The 18,065-nt window shown below is 42.9% G+C and overlaps 1 protein-coding gene across 2 annotated transcripts in view; it reads right to left on the bottom strand.

Moving 5' to 3' along the window:
- Positions 1 to 18,065, bottom strand: part of LOC126281737 (cholinesterase-like) — a 228,338-nt gene that overhangs the window by 41,717 nt on the left and 168,556 nt on the right. For both annotated transcript variants that reach the window (XM_049980921.1, XM_049980922.1), the window contains exon 4: positions 4,585 to 4,922. In XM_049980921.1, the coding sequence (XP_049836878.1) occupies positions 4,585 to 4,922 (338 nt within the window). The remainder of the gene's footprint in view (positions 1 to 4,584; positions 4,923 to 18,065) is intronic.

Below are 18,065 nucleotides of genomic sequence, written 5' to 3'. Positions count from 1 at the left end.
TACGTATTGCCACAGAATGCCTCAAACCAACTCCCACGGACAACATTTATCCCATCATAGGCATAGAGCACCCACTATCCGCAGACAAGTAGCTGCCGAGATCTACAGATCAAAGCAAAAGAATGATCCTCGACACCCGATGCATATGCACCGAAAACAACGTTGTTGTTGTTGTTGTGGTCTTCAGTCCTGAGACTGGTTTGATGCAGCTCTCCGTGCTACTCTGTCCTGTGCAAGCTTCTTCATCTCCCAGTACCTACTGCAACCTACATCCTTCTGAATCTGCCTAGTGTATTCATCTCTTGGTCTCCCTCTACGATTTTTACCCTCCACGCTGCCCTCCAATGCTAAATTTGTGATCCTTTGATGCCTCAAAACATGTCCTACAAACCGATCCCTTCTTCTAGTCAAGTTGTGCCACAAACTTCTCTTCTCCCCAATCCTATTCAACACCACCTCATTAGTTACGTGATCTATCCACCTTATCTTCAGCATTCTTCTGTAGCACCACATTTCGAAAGCTTCTATTCTCTTCTTGTCCCAACTATTTATCGTCCATGTTTCACTTCCATACATGGCTACACTCCATACAAATACTTTCAGAAACGATTTCCTGATACATAAATCTATACTCGATGTTAACAAATTTCTCTTCTTCAGAAACGCTTTCCTTGCCATTGCCAGTCTACGTTTTATATCCTCTCTACTTCGACCATCATCAGTTATTTTACTTCCTAAATAGCAAAACTCCATTACTACTTTAAGTGTCTCATATCCTAATCTAATTCTCTCAGCATCACCCGATTTAATTTGACTACATTCCATTATCCTCGTTTTGTTTTTGTTGATGTTCATCTTATACCTTCCTTTCAAGACACTGTCTATTCCGTTCAGCTGCTCTTCCAGGTCCTTTGCTGTCTCTGACACAATTACAATGTCATCGGCGAACCTCAAAGTTTTTACTTCTTCTCCATGAATTTTAATACCTACTTAGAATCTTTCTTTTGCTTCCTTTACTGCTTGCTCAATATACACATTGAATAACATCGGGGAGAGGCTACAACCCTGTCTCACTCCTTTCCCAACCACTGCTTCCCTTTCATGCCCCTCGATTCTTATGACTGCCATCTGGTTTCTGTACAAATTGTAAATAGCCTTTCGCTCCCTGTATTTTACCCCTGCCACATTCAGAATTTGAAAGAGAGTATTCCAGTCAACATTGTCAAAAGCTTTCTCCAAGTCTACAAATGCTAGAAACGTAGGTTTGCCTTTTCTTAATATTTCTTCTAAGATAATTCTTACGGTGAGTATTGCCTCACGTGTTCCAACATTTCTACGGAATCCAAACTGATCCTCCCCTCCGCACCTACCAGTTTTTCCATTCGTCTGTAAAGAATTTGCGTTAGTATTTTGCAGTTGTGACTTATTAAACTGATAGTTCGGTAATTTTCACATCTGTCAACACCTGCTTCCTTTGGGATTGGAATTATTATATTCTTCTTGAATTCTGAGGGTATTTCGCCTGTCTCATACATCTTGCTCACCAGATGGCAGAATTTTGTCAGGACTGGCTCTGCCAAGGCCGTCAGTAGTTCCAATGGAATGTTGTCTACTCTGGGGGCCTTGTTTCGACACAGGTCTTTCAGTGCTCTGTCAAACTCTTCACGCAGTATCTTATCTCCATTTCGTCTTCATCTACATCCTCTTCTATTTCCATAATATTGTCCTCAAGTACATCGCCCTTGTATAAACCTTCTATATACTCCTTCCACCTTTCTGCCTTCCCTTCTTTGCTTAGAACTGGGTTTCCATCTGAGCTCTTGATGTTCATACAAGTGGTTCTCTTATCTCCAAAGGTCTCTTTAATTTTCCTGTAGGCAGTATCTATCTTACCCCTAGTGATATAAGCTTCTACATCCTTGCATTTGTGCTCTAGCCATCCCTGCTTAGCCATTTTGCACTTCCTGTCGATCTCATTTTTGAGACGTTTGTATTCCTTTTTGCCTGCTTCATTTAGTGCATTTTTATATTTTCTCCTTTCATCTATTAAATTCAATATTTCTCCTGTTACCCAAGGATTTCTAGCAGCCCTTGTTTTTTTACCTACTTGATCCTCAGTTGCCTTCACTACTTCATCCCTCAGAGCAACCCATTCTTCTTCTACTGTGTTTCTTTCCCCCATTCCTGTCAATTGTTCCCTTATGCTCTCCTTGAAACTCTGTACAACCTGTGGTTCTTTAAGCTTATCCAGATCCCATGTCCTTAAATTCCCATCTTTTTGCAGTTTCTTCAGTTTTAATCTACCAATATATTGTGGTCAGATTCTACATCTGCCCCTGGAAATGTCCTACAATTTAAAACCTGATTCCTAAATCTCTGTATTACCATTATATAATCTATCTGATACCTTTTAGTATCTCCAGGATTCATCCATGTATACAACCTTCTTTTATGATTCTTGAACCAAGTGTTAGCTATGATTAAGTTATGCTCTGTGCAAAATTTTACCAGACGGCTTCCTCTTTCATTTCTTAGTCCCAATCCATATTCACCCACTATGTTTCCTTCTCTCCCTTTTCCTACTCACGAATTCCAGTCACCCATGACTATTAAATTTTCGTCTCCCTTCACTACCTGAATAATTTCTTTTACCTCATCATACATTTGATCAATTTCTTCATCATCTGCAAAGCTAGTTGGCATATAAACAACGTGTCCGGCTGAAATCCCGCAGGAGTTTCATTGAAACTACTGAAGAGCTCGCCACCAAGTCCGTCGCAAGGCTGCTATCTCTTTGGGAAGAAATGGTGCCACACTCCACAATGGAACTACTTGAGGAGGATCTGCAGGATTTCAACTACCTTTTTCAACTTGGAGGTCATTAAACCGGCTGCGTACTGGAGTAACTAGGTGCAAATCAAACCTATTTAAATGGGGCTACAGTGATAGCGACAGGTGTGAATGCGGAGCAATACAGGACTTGGACCACCTACTGATTTGGCCAGATATGTCTACAACATGCACTAAAGATGATATTTTGAAAGTCAATGACAAAGCAAACTACGTCGCTAATTACTGGGAAGGGAAGATATAATTGGTGCATCCGGATACGGAAGAAGAAGAAGAAGAAGAAGAAGAACAAGAAGAAGCTTTCCGTAGTCTCCTGAGAGCCTGCTCTGAATGCCGTAGCTAATGCGAGCATTAAACGTGATAATAGCGAATTGTTTAGTGAATTTATGCTTCATTTATTGTGAGCTGTCATTGCTGATGGTGATGGTAAGTGATAAATTCTGCATAAGCAAGCGAGAGACATAATTTGCAGGATATACGCTTCCTTCAAGCGAAAAGCACGCGCATGCTACGGCAGGAAAGGAAGAACGAATTGATTATTGGTTTTAATAACGATCGTCATCCTTTACCTCCTCTGCACTACTGCAGATGACGTGTCAATGAGCACATTTGTTCTGTGCATGCAGTACACGTGAGGCGCCTAGTTGTTTCCGCCGCACTGTGTGGAATACGAAGGTTCTGTTATAGTTCACTAACCTGCTGTCTTCAAGCTGATGTCCTCAGCGCAGAAAACAGCACGCACGTCGTAGGTTCTGTATATTGAGACTGAAACTGACTTTTAGCGAGGTTCTGTTTTGAAACAACGCATCACTCCTTTGGGATGCCACTCGCGTATTTTAATATAGCCACACGAGAAGACTACATGATCTTAACACAACACCTTCTGATACAGCAAAGTGCATGATCAAACACAATGTTTACAGAAATGTATCTTTACGGTATTTGTGGCACGTGTCTGTGCCTCATGACTACCGGAGTAAATCTTTTAATACTGAATGCTGGCAAAAACACATCCTGCGACAGACAACATGTCTGTTCTTCTCGACTGCCTAATCCAGAGTGACGAACAGGCCGAAACAATTCGCGTGCCATACCAGAAAAGGCGTGACACGAACGCTTCCGAAGTGCTTCGTCTGCAATTTCGTAGGTCTTTTGTTTTTGATTAAAATTGCTTTTAATAATTCTAAAATGACTGATTGATAGTCAGTTGTTGGGAGATATTTATATTAAAAAGTGAATTCATTCCGATGAGCAGTTTGACTAATAATAATAACTATAACGTTTTGGTGCCCTTGCTCCGAACACAGCAGCCAATCACAGAGCAGTAGCATTATGCAGGCGATTTTTCTCACGGGAATGGTACCGAATCTAATATCTGCCACAGGTACCTCACACCACATTTCGTCATCTATATACTTCTTGCATCTCCTCTGCTCTGGGAACAGCTTCTTGGAGCCTAATATGATGGCTGACTAAGCCAGAGATATTACAATGCGCATTCTGCAACTGTCGTTTGCAACCGGCAACAATGCCATTCTCGTCAGTGACTCGACATGCGCCAACAGCCATCGTTCGTGGATTGGACTATAGTGTGAATTGGCCTTATCTGCACTTTCTCTCCAATTCGGAAAACAAAGGGAAATAATGAACGTGTGAAGTGGGTTCTTTTGAGGTAGTAAGCCGGCTAAAATTAGAAACAGTGAGGTGGGCATTGCGGCGAGGCCGCGTGTTTACCTTGCTGGCCGGCCCGGAGCAGCCGAGGCTGGCGGCGAGCGCGGCGGTGGCGTTGGCGGGGTCTGCGTCGATGTGGTACCAGGCGGAGGCGACGCCGCTCTGCAGGACGAAGCGCAGCGCGAGCGGGGGTTCCCCGGCGGCTGGCGCCAGCGCGGGCGCCGCCAGCAGCAGCGACGCCAGCGCCGCCCCCTCGGCGCGGCCGGCCAGCGTCACCCTGGCGGCGTCGCCGCCCACCGCGGGGGCGTTGCGGCGCACCCAGCGCAGCGCCTCCAGCACGTCCAGGGCCCCCCAGTTGCCCGGCGCCGCCGAGCTGCCCGTGCTCAGGAACCCCAGCACGCCTGCCGATATGTAACGGAAATCATTTACATACAAATCAATTTCCTGCGTCAGTCTTTCGTTTATGAATTTATACGATTGCAACCATTTCCTACGGGCACTTCTCCAGCTCCTGTCTGTGAGAGCCCATACACTGATGAGCCACAACATTACGACCACTGTCCACTGCGAGGTTGAATACTTCCTAGTGTTGCTGCAGGCACACGAGGTGGTTAAGGAAAAAATGTAAGCGCAAGAGAGGCGAATGGGCAGTGGAAAAATGGCTCTGAGCACCGTGGGACTCAACTTCTGAGGTCATCAGTCCCCTAGAACTCAGAACTACGTAAACCTAACTAACCTAAGAATATAGCTGCCTGCTCAATCGCATATTACTGCAACTGTAAAATTGTTTTAAAAATAAAAGTGGTGTGCCATACTACATTTATGTAATTACTACTGTCACATTATTCATGTGTCTCGTATATATGTTGTCACCTGTTTGTTGCACTGTATTTACACAATACCATGTAAGTAACATTCATACAACTGCCCATCACATTTTCCCAATTTATTTGTAATTAATGCTCACTGAATATGGTATTCTTTGTAATATAAATACTTTTAATGTACTCGTAATGCTAGCTTGATTCTTAAAAAATCACTGTTACCATACTTGATTCAAAATTTCAGTGTACCATAGATAGTTGTTAATACAATTGTTATTGGCCGGCCGGTGTGGCCGTGCGGTTCTAGGCGCTACAGTCTGGAACCGCGTGACCGCTACGGTCGCAGGTTCGAATCCTGCCGCGGGTATGGATGTGTGTGATGTCCTTAGGTTAGTTAGGTTTAAGTAGTTCTAAGTTCTAGGGGACTAATGACCACAGCAGTTAAGTCCCATAGTGCTCAGAGCCATTTGAATTGTTATTGTCATATTATTCATTTTATCCACCTCCATATTGCTCCTTGTATATAGCACAGTATTTACATAATACCATACAAGTAGCATTCACACAAGCTGGTTACTATATCTGTCAACTTCATTTGTAATATTATACGCTCGTAATGTAGGGTTTATCTTTGTGTTTTGTTAATCTGTAATCTCTGTGATAGCTTCACATGTGGCAAATTCTTTTTGGTGTGTGTGTGTGTGTGTGTGTGTGTGTGTGTGTGTGTGTGGTGCTTTGCACAATATGGTGATGTACAACTTACGTAAGTGCTGGATATATTTAGGAATATGCGAAAAATACAATCTTGCAACTTCGCAACAAAATCGCGCGGAATTTTCGACGTAAGTCCCATAACCATTTAACCTCACATATTTATTTACGCTGTATTTCATCCTTTGGAGGTTAATTATTTTCACATAGGGCGTTTCTAACACTGTTTTTCTACCGCAGGGCAACAACACACCAAAAATACTTCTCCACAGTGGAATAATAAAAATCGAAAACGGACGATAATGTAAAGTGTATCTTGAAAAACATATGAACAGCCGTCTGATGATGAACTTGCCAGTTCGAAACCTGTAACGGCGCTATTTACCTAAATAAATAGCAGTATCAATAGTGGCTGTTTGCTGTTTTCTTCTCTGTAAGAATTTACCTACATTAACCTAAGCACATCACACAGATCCATGCCCGAGGCAGGATTCGAACCTGCGACCGTAGCGGCCTCGCGGTTCCAGACTGTAGCGCCTAGAACCGCACGGCCACTCCGGCCGGCCATTATAGTGAAGATACTGGCCGCAAATACGGAAATCCACTGATACAAGCGGGTTTGCCAAAGGGCACGTTGTTGAGGTGCTGCGGCTGCAAACGGGAATCCATGAAACGGCGAAGCTGGTCATCTATGGAAAGTGGTTGAAGGATGGTGAAATAACGAGTAGGCCGTATGGTATTGGAGGACCACGTCTCATCACCAAACGCAGAGATTCGAGGATTCCCCACTGCGTAATCCAAGATAGTCAGCGATCTGTGGCAGATCTGACGACAGAGTACAATGCTGCTGAAGGTTCAAGTGTTCCGGAGCACACCGTTCAAAGGCCACTGTTGAACATGGAGCTCCACATCACACGACCCCTACATGGTCCTGTGTCGACCCAACAACATCGTCAGTTACGATTGCAGTGACCACGGCATCACTGAGTTTTCACTGTGGATTGATAGAAACGTGTCGCCTGTCGAATGAATCTTGGTAGACCATGACAATGGATGGATCCTTACAGGCTGTCATCCTGGCGAATGGCTGCACGAAATATGCACTGCATTATAAATGCAGGCCACTGAGGGCAGTATCATGCTATGAGGTACACTGATTTGGGATTCCATAGTATCCTTGGTGATAATCGAAGGCATCATGACAGCATTATTGTGGATCACCTGCATCGCTACATGCTTGAAGTCTCCCCCTACGGAGACGACATCTGCCAGCAGGATAACTCTTCGTGCTGCGAGGTAAGAATCGTGCTACAGTGGTTTGAGGGTCATTATAGTGAACTCACACTGATGTCTTGGGCAGCAAATATGCCTGATCTGTACTCTCTGGAACATATATTGGGCACCAGCTGACTTCTGAAATCCAGTCAATGACTTGCAGAATCCATGCCAAGCAGAATCTCTGATGTACTGTGTTTGAAAAGCGGAACAACACGCAACTGGTGGTCATAATGTTTTGGCTCATCGGTGTATATTACATCCAATGATCTAGAACACAAGTTGCAACAACTCCAACGGTTTTCAAGTACTATTTATCATCCTCTCCCCAAAAATTCCAAGAAAGAGACGGTACTAAAATTCTATAGTGAGATGGCGGTGCCGTACTAATCTAAGGGCCAGAGACTTGGACTCTATGTGCCAGCTGAACGAGAAGAATTGAAGCAAAGGAGATGAGACTTTTAAGGAGACCAGCTGGTCGCAAACTCGAACATTGGATACAAAATAACGAAATCGGGAATGAACTGGGCGTCGAAAGCATTCATCACAAAATAGAGGCGCACGGAAAGAAATGGCATAAGCGCATTCAGAGGATGTTGGATGAACGAGCACTTAAATTAAATAAAAATATACATCGAGGTAAAATGAATGTTGGTTGTCCTAAGAAGAGGTGGAAAGATCAGCTGCAATCTGCTTGGAATTGGAACAGGCAAGAAGGCCTAAACCAAAATTGGATGTGACTGTGATGATGAAAATCAGTTTCCTAACATACCGCGTTTTTAAATCAGAATAAAAAAAGTATAAAATGATTCCTCAATCCCATAAATGTCTAAGCTAATAAAGACAGTCCTGAAAAATAAGAGGAAGACATTAAAAGGGTGTGTAAGGCGCGTGACCGCTACGGTCGCAGGTTCGAATCCTGCCTCGGGCATGGATGAGTGCGATGTCCTTAGGTTAGTTAGGTTTAAGTAGTTCTAAGTTCTAGGGGACTGATGACCTCAGATGTTAAGTCCCATAGTGCTGAGAGCCATTTTTGGTGTGTAAGGGGTATCCGAGGAGCGACGGAGAGAAGAGGAATAGAAGAGGATGAGGAACAATGGCAAAATAGAGACGTTCGGCAACAGAGCAGGGCGATGTGTTGACAGCTGTAACATGCCCGCGACACTAAGAAGAATGTTTCAGTAGTTACGACAATTTCTTGCAGGATTTAAAACACAAGGTAAAAGGAAGAAATACACAATGACACGAATATATATGACACTTTTATTCAAAGACAATTATTACTCTGAAGTCGCTGCAGTTCATGATGGTTGCCTGGACATTACAGAAGAAGGGACGCGGATCTAAATAGGGTGTGTGATCTCCAACGCATGCTGTCCAACGTGCTCCCATGCTGGCCACAAGTTTTGCAAGGAGTTCCCATGGTAGGGCGTCCCATTCATCCACCAGCGCGGTTAAACAACTGTTGGATGATTCTTGGTGCAGGTGGACTCTCCAACGTATCCCACAAGTGCCCAATGGAATTTAAGTCGGATGGAAGGGCAGGCCATTCGCCGAATGTCCCCTCGCAGCAAGAGCTCCTCCATCCTCGCTGTTCAATGCAGTCATATATTGTCTTCCACAAACACGAATGCATCCCTGACAAGACGTACATTGGGAAGAAGAACAGCGTCACAATAACGTTGCCCGTCGAATATACCGTGTTCAAAGGTTTGGAGGTCAGTACGCTCGTGCAATACGACGCCTCCCCACAGCACACTACCTGGACCAACAAAACGATCATTTACGGGAAAACCTAAGGACGAGATAGGTAAAGTAATGTGACATATACACAACTCGTTGAGGTGAGGTCTGACTGAGTGTAGCACAAAATGGGGCTGGCCCCATAACACGAGATAATGGAAAAAGACAATGTGTGTCAATGAGTGAGCAGTTATTGTGCACTGTGGTGGCGTTCTTCATTGTAAGATGTCCCTGAGACAACATTTGGATGACTTCACACAGGGTAGAGTTATCGAGAAAGTGGAAGAAGAACGAAGTGTGACGAGTGTAGTCCAGGAGTTTGGTACTGCTCACAGCAGTGTTCCACGTGCGTGGGCAGCGTTCCGGACCACGGGCGCAACTGTCCAAAGGAGTGGAGATGGTCCACCACGGTGAGCTGCAGCACATGACTGCTGGGCCTAAACTGTGTAACAAGTGGAAAGGGACCCTCATCAAACACCGACTGTAATTGCAGCCACATGTAACAGAACTGCAAGGCACGGAGTCTTGCCCTACACAGTGCCACGGCGGTTGTATGGAGGTGGACACTTTGCCCAAAGTCTTGTATGGTGAGTTCTGTTGAGACCCGCACAGTAATGGCACCTTATTCGACGGTGCCAAAGAGCATAGTGACTGGACCAACAAGGAATGGGGTCACGTGCCCTACACGGAGGAGAGCAGGTTCAGTCTGAGTTGTAATTCTGGACGTACCTCTTATACGGCAAGAGGTGGAAACACGTAATGAACCCAGAAACCTTGTCAAACATGATCATGTGTGTGGCCCTGATTTTATGGTGTCGGGAGGCATAATGTTGCATGGGCGCACTGGCTTCCAAATCCTTGAACACGGTGCACTCTCCGATCGGCGTTATTGTGACACTGTACTTTTCCCAACTGTGCGTCTTTTCGAAATACTTTCCACACTGAGTTCATTTTAATGGATGGAAAAGCGGTACCGCATAGAACTGCGCAGGTGAAGCAGCTCTTGGAAGCACTCCGTCGTCAGGCCACGAGTGGCCTACCGGGACCATCCGACCGCCGTGTCATCCTCAGATGAGAATGCGGATAGGAGGGGCATGGTGTCAGCACACCGCTCTCCCGGTCGTTGTGATGGTATTCTTGGCCAAGTCACTACTGTTCGGTCGAGTAGGTCCTCAATTGGCATCACAGGTTGAGTGCACCCAGAAAAATGGCAACAGCGCATGGCGGCTGGATGGTCACCCATCCCAGTGCCAGCCATGCCCAACAGCACTGAACTTCGGTGATCTCACGGGAACCGGTGTGTCCACTGCGGCAAGGCCGTTGTCCCGGCTCTTGGAAGGAGAGGATATTTTCTGGATTGTCCAGAACCCTGATTGAAATCCCGTTGAGAACTTAGCGGATGCGTTGGTGAGACGTAACGCAGTACGCCCACGTGACCAACAACCATCTAAAGCCGTCGGCACACGGACCGATCATCCGAGCTTCTGACGTCATAGCGGGAGTCTTTCCGAACGTGCACAGCAATACCTGGCATGTCATATATACTGAGCGTGCGTCTGAGTGTTGACCAATGAGATGGCACAACGCCACTACATCACACGCACGCCGTCTCCCTTCAGTTCAGAGTTGTTAGGAGCCATATTGGCATTCATTTCAAGCCTATATGTATATGTGCCTTTTCTGAGCACCAGCAAATTGAAAATCACTGGAAAAACCGTTGTTAACTGTGTGATTCGTTCCAACAAAATAATGAGAAACATCATACTCGTGGCAAAAGAATTATTTTAACAAGCTACGACATCGTCGCGAAAAAACACAGTGACCTGTATATGTAATAAGTTTCATTTAATTTAAGGAAACGAATTATTTTAAGTTGCGTATTATGGGAGTAGGCTGTTTGAACACCGGCATGGTAGCTCAGCGTATTCGGTCAGAGAGCTGGTTGGCCTCTGTAATAAAAAAAAAAAATAAATAAATAAAAAAATTAAAAAAAACTGAGTGGAAGGATCAACAAACGAACTTAACGAATATCAGGTGACGTCCACAACGACCAAACACAACGGAAAAAAGCAAAAAAAAAAGGCAAAATTGCGTAATGAGTGGTGTCTCTGTTCTGTGTGGAGCTGTTTGTTGGGGCGGTGGTTCGCGTCTTGATGCTTCCCATTTTTTTTCTCAACATTCGAGTTTTTATTAGGTTCTGATACTTTATTATTAGTTTAATATAAGTATATACTATAATATTTTATGTTATGTAAAACGTTTTTTGAGGGGTGACTGTTCGATTGGCTTAACCTACAGGACAGCTTGCGCTACTCCTGTAAAGATATTTTGCTCCTTTTTCTTTTACGCTTCGTAATTCACATGTTGCAAAGATTCTGCTACTGGGTAGGAACAGTGATCAAGTACGACTGACCTTAGGGTTTTATTAAAATGTTGGGATGATGAAATAATGTTTATCTTATGCGGACAAGTGTTCCAAATTTGTACCGCACTCTTTGTAATGGAACTTCTGTAAGCCTGTGTCCTTATTCATTGGATATGGTACTTTCCTTTTCGTGCACGATGGAGTAAATGTGCGTTTTAATAGAGCTAACGTGGGAATTTTACGCGCGCCCGTTGAGTAAACAGTGTGATTTACGAACTAGAAACATCCCTCAACTGCCGCTGGAGTGCGTTGCGATCGCGTATACCACGTTGGGGCCCACGTGCCGTGTGCACAAGTCGCATCGTTCCTGAGCCGTTCACCAGCACGTTGAACTTGGCACGCTCAACGTTAACGTTCGACTGCACGGTCCGTGTGCCGACGGCGTAACAGTTGTCAACCGCGCTGTTGAATTAGTGGAACGCCGTGCCACAAGAATTTATTACCAACGTGGTGGATAGCATGGAAGCACGTTGCAGAGCATGCATTGCTATCCGACGCAATCCCATATCCTATTAAGAACCATGGCCCACCTTCAGTAATGTCCAGTGGATCATCATAAATGGCGGTGGCTTCAGTGTAATTATTGTCTTTGAAGACAAGTGTTGTTTCTGTTCATCTCCTTGCGTATTCCCTTCAGTCCCCTTGTATACTATTCTGCAGCCGGTTTTTCTACGTGTGGTCGAGCTGTGTTACTTGGCAGTGGCAAATCATGCGAAAGTTACTTTCCTCCTTAAGTTTTGCAAATCAGTGTATTTTATTGCGAAAGTGTACTGCTATGGTGAAGGACTGGCAAAAGAACTCAGCGAAATGCATTTTTTGAGGCACTGAACACGCATGCACGGAGAATGAGATTCAAACTTCTTCAGTTTACCCTAAAGATTATAGGATTTTCTTATTAATTTAACAGAAGTTTGTTGTGCGATATTCGACGTTATCCTCATGTAAGAAAGCTCTCTCTCGGGAGCGAGATTGTTCTATTTTTCGACTCAGTCTGATTAAAAAATGAATCATCCAGTTGCTGCGAGTGAAATGAGCACTACTGGCAAGTACTCGTCTCAAATATTTAGCTCTTTTTGCTACGGAATAAGTCGCATTTTCCGAAGAATCAGTCAAGCACCTTGCTTCCGTAAAATTAGACGTGACAACGAAACAGAATAGCTGTCGATAAATATGCTGGAGGATTACAAATCATTTTGACGCCACTTCGCCAGTAAGATTCGGGCGAAACTAGATTCTACCAGCAAACATTCGGCAAAGAAATGTTTCGGCTAGTAATGGAATGGTACTCCGAGTCTCGTCGAATACTTGTTGCTCAGTAACGAACCACGAAAACCCCGATTTTTTAAAGAATTTAACTCCCTTGTATAAAACAGCTTCATACATCTGATTACTTTACAAATGGGGTAATGTGTGAAATATTTGATCCCGTGCGTGTAAGCGAGAAAAAGTTTCATAAAAGGTTTGAAATTACGTTTAATCTGGAGGAATACAGTAGGAGAAATTTGCTTAAATTTTGAATATAAATCATCAGCAATGGCAGCCGAAATCCAGTATAAATCACCCTCGTTCTGCTAACGGTCTTTGCAAAGATGGCGGAGAAGCGGACAGAGGTTCAGGGCACCTCTTGTCCTTGAGGATTAGATTAGATTAGATTAGATTAATACTTGTTCCATAGATCATGAATACGACACTTCGTAATGATGTGGAACGTGTCAGGTTAATAAAAGATGTCTGTACAAGAAATTACATTACCCAAAATATTGCATGACACTAATGATTAAGTTTTTTTTTTTTTTTTTTTTTTACTTTATATCTAAAAATTCAGCCAATGAGTAGAAGGAGTTGTCATCTAGAAATTCTTTTAATTTATTTTTAAATGTTAGTTGGCTATCTGTCAGGCTTTTGATGCTGTTTGGTAGGTGCCCAAAGACTTTTGTGGCAGCATAATTTACCCCTTTCTGTGCCAAAGTCAGATTTAACCCTGCATAGTGAAGATCATCCTTTCTCCTGGTGTTATAGGTATGCACACTGCTATTACTTTTGAATTGGGTTGGATTATTATCAACAAATTTCATAAGGGAATATATATACTGTGAGGTTACTGTGAGGATCCCTAGATCCTTAAATAGATGTCTGCAGGATGACCGTGGGTGGGCTCCAGCAATTATTCTGATTACACGTTTTTGTGCAATGAATACTTTTCTACTCAACGATGAATTACCCCAGAATATGATGCCATACGAAAGCAGTGAATGAAAGTAGGCATAGTAAGCTAATTTACTGAGATTCTTATCACCAAAATTTGCAATAACCCTAATAGCATACGTAGCTGAACTCAGACGTTTCAGCAGACCATCAATGTGTTGCTTCCAGTTTAACCTCTCATCAATGGACACACCTAAAAATTTTGAAAATTCTACCTTAGCTACAGACTTCTGTTCAAATTCTATATTTATTACTGGAGTTTTGCCATTTACTGTACGGAACTGTATATACTGTGTTTTATCAAAATTTAAAGAGAGTCCGTTTGCTGAGAACCACTTAATAATTTTGTGAAAAACATCATTTACAATTACATCACTTAGTTCTTGGTTTTTGGATGTTATTACTATACTTGTATCATCAGCAAAAAGAACTAACTTTGCATCTTCATCAATGTGGAATGGTAAGTCATTAATGTATATCAAGAACAGTAAAGGACCTAAGACCGAACCCTGTGGGACCCCGTGCTTGATAGCACCCCAGTTTGAGGAATCAGCTGTTTTAACATTACACGAACCACTTATTTCAACTTTCTGCATTCTTCCAGTTAAGTATGAATTAAACCATTTGTGCACTGCCCCACTCAAACCATAATGATTTAGCTTATCTAAAAGAATTCCATGATTTACACAATCAAAGGCCTTTGAGAGATCACAAAAAATACCAATGGGTGATGTCCGGTTATTCAGAGCATTTAATATTTGATCAGTGAAAGCATATATAGCATTTTCTGTTGAAAAGCCTTTCTGAAAACCAAACTGACATTTTGTTAGTACTTTATTTTTACAAATATGGGAGGCTACTCTTGAATACATTACTTTCTCAAAAATTTTTGATAGAGCTGTCAGAAGAGAGATTGGGCGGTAGTTGTTGACATCCGACATATCCCCCTTTTTATGCAATGGTTTTACAATGGCATATTTCAGTCTATCAGGGAAAACACCCTGCTCCAAAGAGCTATTACATACGTGGCTGAGAATTCTACTTATCTGTGGGGAACAAGCTTTAAGTACTTTGCTGGAAATGCCATCAATTCCGTAAGAGCTTTTACTTTTCAGTGAGTTTATTATTTTACTGATTTCAGAGGGAGAGGTTGGTGGAATTACAGCTGTTTCAAACTGTGCAGGTATGGCCTCTTCTATTAATAGCCTTGCCTCTTCTAGTGAAGATCTAGATCCTATTTTCTCCACAACATTTAAAAAATGATTATTCAAAATATTTTCAATTTCTGATTGTTTGTTAGTGCACTTGTCATTCAATTTTATTGCACTAAAGTCTTCCTGTGCTCTTGGTTGCCCTGTTTCCCTTTCAATAAACTACACCTAAAGCAGGAAAAATCGACCATGATTAACAGCATAAGGATTCAGAAATGGAAACCAATGCATTTAAGACACACAATGTGTATCCACAGGATTTGTAACCGGTAACTGAAAGCGTCATGATACCTTTCCATTAGAAAAAAAATTCCAGGTAGTACCCCAAGAGAGGACTTGCAAGAGGGAGTTGACCATGAGAAAAAGATGGAATAACCAACGACGGGATAACATTCTACGAGTAGGTACATGGAATGTAATAAGTTTGAACATGTAGGAAAGGTAGAAAATCTGAAAAAGGAAATGCAAAGGAAATTTGAAAATTTGTGGTAACGTGTTATGGGACCAAACTGCTGAGGTCATCGGTCCCTAAGCTCACACATTACTTAATCTAACTTGGACTAACTTACGCTAAGGAGAACACACACAACCATGCCCGAGTGAGGACTCGAACCTCCGACGGGGGAAGCCGCGCGAACCGTGACAAGACACCTAAGACCTCGCGGTTACCCCGCGCGGCAAATGCAAAGGCTCACTCGAGATGTATTAGGGGTCAGCGAAATGAAATGGAAGGAAGATAAGGAGTCCTGGTCGGCCGAATATGGGTCTAATATCAACAGCAGCAGAAAATGGTACAACGGGAGTATAATTCGTTCAAATGGCTCTGAGCACTATGGGACTTAACATCGGAGGTCAGTAGTCCCCTAGAACTTAGAACTACTTAAACCTAACTAACCTAGGGGCATCACACACATCCATGCCCGAGGCAGGATTCGAACCTGCGACCGTAGCGTAGTGTCTAGAACCGCTCGGCCACACTGGCCGGCGTACAATTCGTTATGAATAGGAAAGTAGGGCATAAAGTGAGGTGCTGCGAACAGTTCAGTAATAGGGTTGCTGTCATCAGATTAGACAGCAAACGAACGCCAAGAACGTTAGTTCAGGTATACATGCCAACGTCATAAGAAGATGCTGAAGAGGGAAAGAATGTATATGAGGATATTCAATGGGTAATTCAGTTTGTAAAGGGAGATAAAAGCCTGACAATCAAGGGAGACTGGAACGCGGTTGTAGCTGAATGAGCACAGGGGAAGGTTACGGATTAATATGGCCTTCCAGTGTGAATGAGAGGGGGCAAAGATTAATCGATTTCTGCAATAAATTTCTGGTGGTAATAGTGAATAATCTGTTCAAGAATCACAAGAGAACGGGGTATATTTGGAAAATACTGGGAGAGAGGGGTAGGCTACATCTGGAATACATCATGGTTAGATTACGAAATCAGATATTGGGTTGTAAGGTGTTTCTAGCTGCACATATAAACTCAGATCAAACTTAATGATGAGTATACTGAAATTTAAGAGAATCGTCGGAAAGAATCAGTATGGAAGGAAGTGGGATGCTCAAGTACGAGGAAGGATGAGACAAATTTGAAGTTCTCTAATGATGTGAATACTGCGATAAGGAACATCGCAGCAGGCAATTCACTTGAAGAGGAGAGGACATCTCTGAAATAGGCGATCACAGACGCAGGGTAGTCACGCACAGCTACAAGAAAGATAACTCAGAACAAACTTCTAGTAACAGAAAAAATACTTTAATTGATCGACGAAAGAAGGAATCACAAAAATGTTCGGGGAAAGACATGAATACTGTCATATAAATCACTTGGGAATGACATAAACAGGAACTGCAAGGCAGCCAAATTTGCAAGAAAAACGCGAAGAAATCGAAAAAGAAATGGTCGTCTGAAGAACAGACTCAACATATAGAAAAGTCAAACGACCGCCTGTGAATTTAAAAACGAAAGTGGTAACATTAAGAGTGCAACGGAAGGTCCACTGTTAATCGCAGAGAGCGGATAGGTGGTGAAAGTACGTTACGGCCTCTATGAGGGAGAGGACCTCCATGATGACTTAATAGAAGAAGAAATTGGAGTCAATAAAAACAGCGTGAAGAATTTGGCAGAGCACTGAAAGACTTCGAGTCGAAACAAGGCCCCGGGAGTAGACAACTTTCCATTAGAACTACTGACAGCCTTGGGAGAGCCGGTCCTGATAAAACTCTACCATCTGGTGAGCAAGATGTATGAGACAGGCGAAATACCCTCAGACTTCAAGAAGAATATAATAATTCCAATCCCAAAGAAAGCACGTGTTGACAGATGTGAAAATTACCGAACTATCAGTTTAATAAGTCACAGCTGCAAAATACTAACACGAATTCTTTACAGACGAATGGAAAAACTAGTAGAAGCCAACCTCGGGGAAGATCAGTTTGGATTCCGTAGAAATGTTGGAACACGTGAGGCAATACTGACCTTACGACTTATCTTAGAAGCTAGATTAAGGAAAGGCAAATCTACGTTTCTAGCATTTGTAGACTTAGAGAAATATTTTGACAATGTTGACTGGAATACTCTCTTTCAAATTCTAAAGGTGGCAGGGGTAAAATATAGGGAGCGAAAGGCCATTTACAATTTGTATAGAAACCAGATGGCAGTTATAAGAGTTGAGGGGCATGAAAGGGAAGCAATGGTTGGGAAGGGAGTGAGACAGGGTTTTATCCTCTCCCCGATGTTATTCAATCTGTATATTGAGCAAGCAGTAAAGGAAACAAAAGAAAAATTCGGAGTAGGTATTAAAATTCACGGAGAAGAAGTAAAAACTTTAAGGTTCGCCGATGACATCGTAATTCTGTCAGAGACAGCAAAGGACTTGGAAGAGCAGTTGAACGAAATGAACAGTGTCTGCAAAGGAGGACATAAGATGAACATCAATAAAAAAAAACGAGGATAATGGAATGTGGTCGAATTAAGTCGGGTGCTGCTGAGGGAATTAGATTAGGAAATGAGACGCTTTGAGTAGTAAAGGAGTGTAGCTATTTGGAGAGCAAAATAACTGATGGTGGTCGAAGTAGAGAGGATATAAAATGTAGACTGGCAATGGCAAGGAAATCGTTTCTGAAGAAGAGAAATTTGTTAACATCGAG

This window comes from Schistocerca gregaria, chromosome 7 (assembly GCF_023897955.1).
Source record: "Schistocerca gregaria isolate iqSchGreg1 chromosome 7, iqSchGreg1.2, whole genome shotgun sequence".
NCBI lineage: Eukaryota > Metazoa > Arthropoda > Insecta > Orthoptera > Acrididae > Schistocerca > Schistocerca gregaria.
The sequence above is the reverse complement of the archived record's forward strand: the minus strand, read 5'-3'. Positions and strand labels throughout refer to the sequence as shown.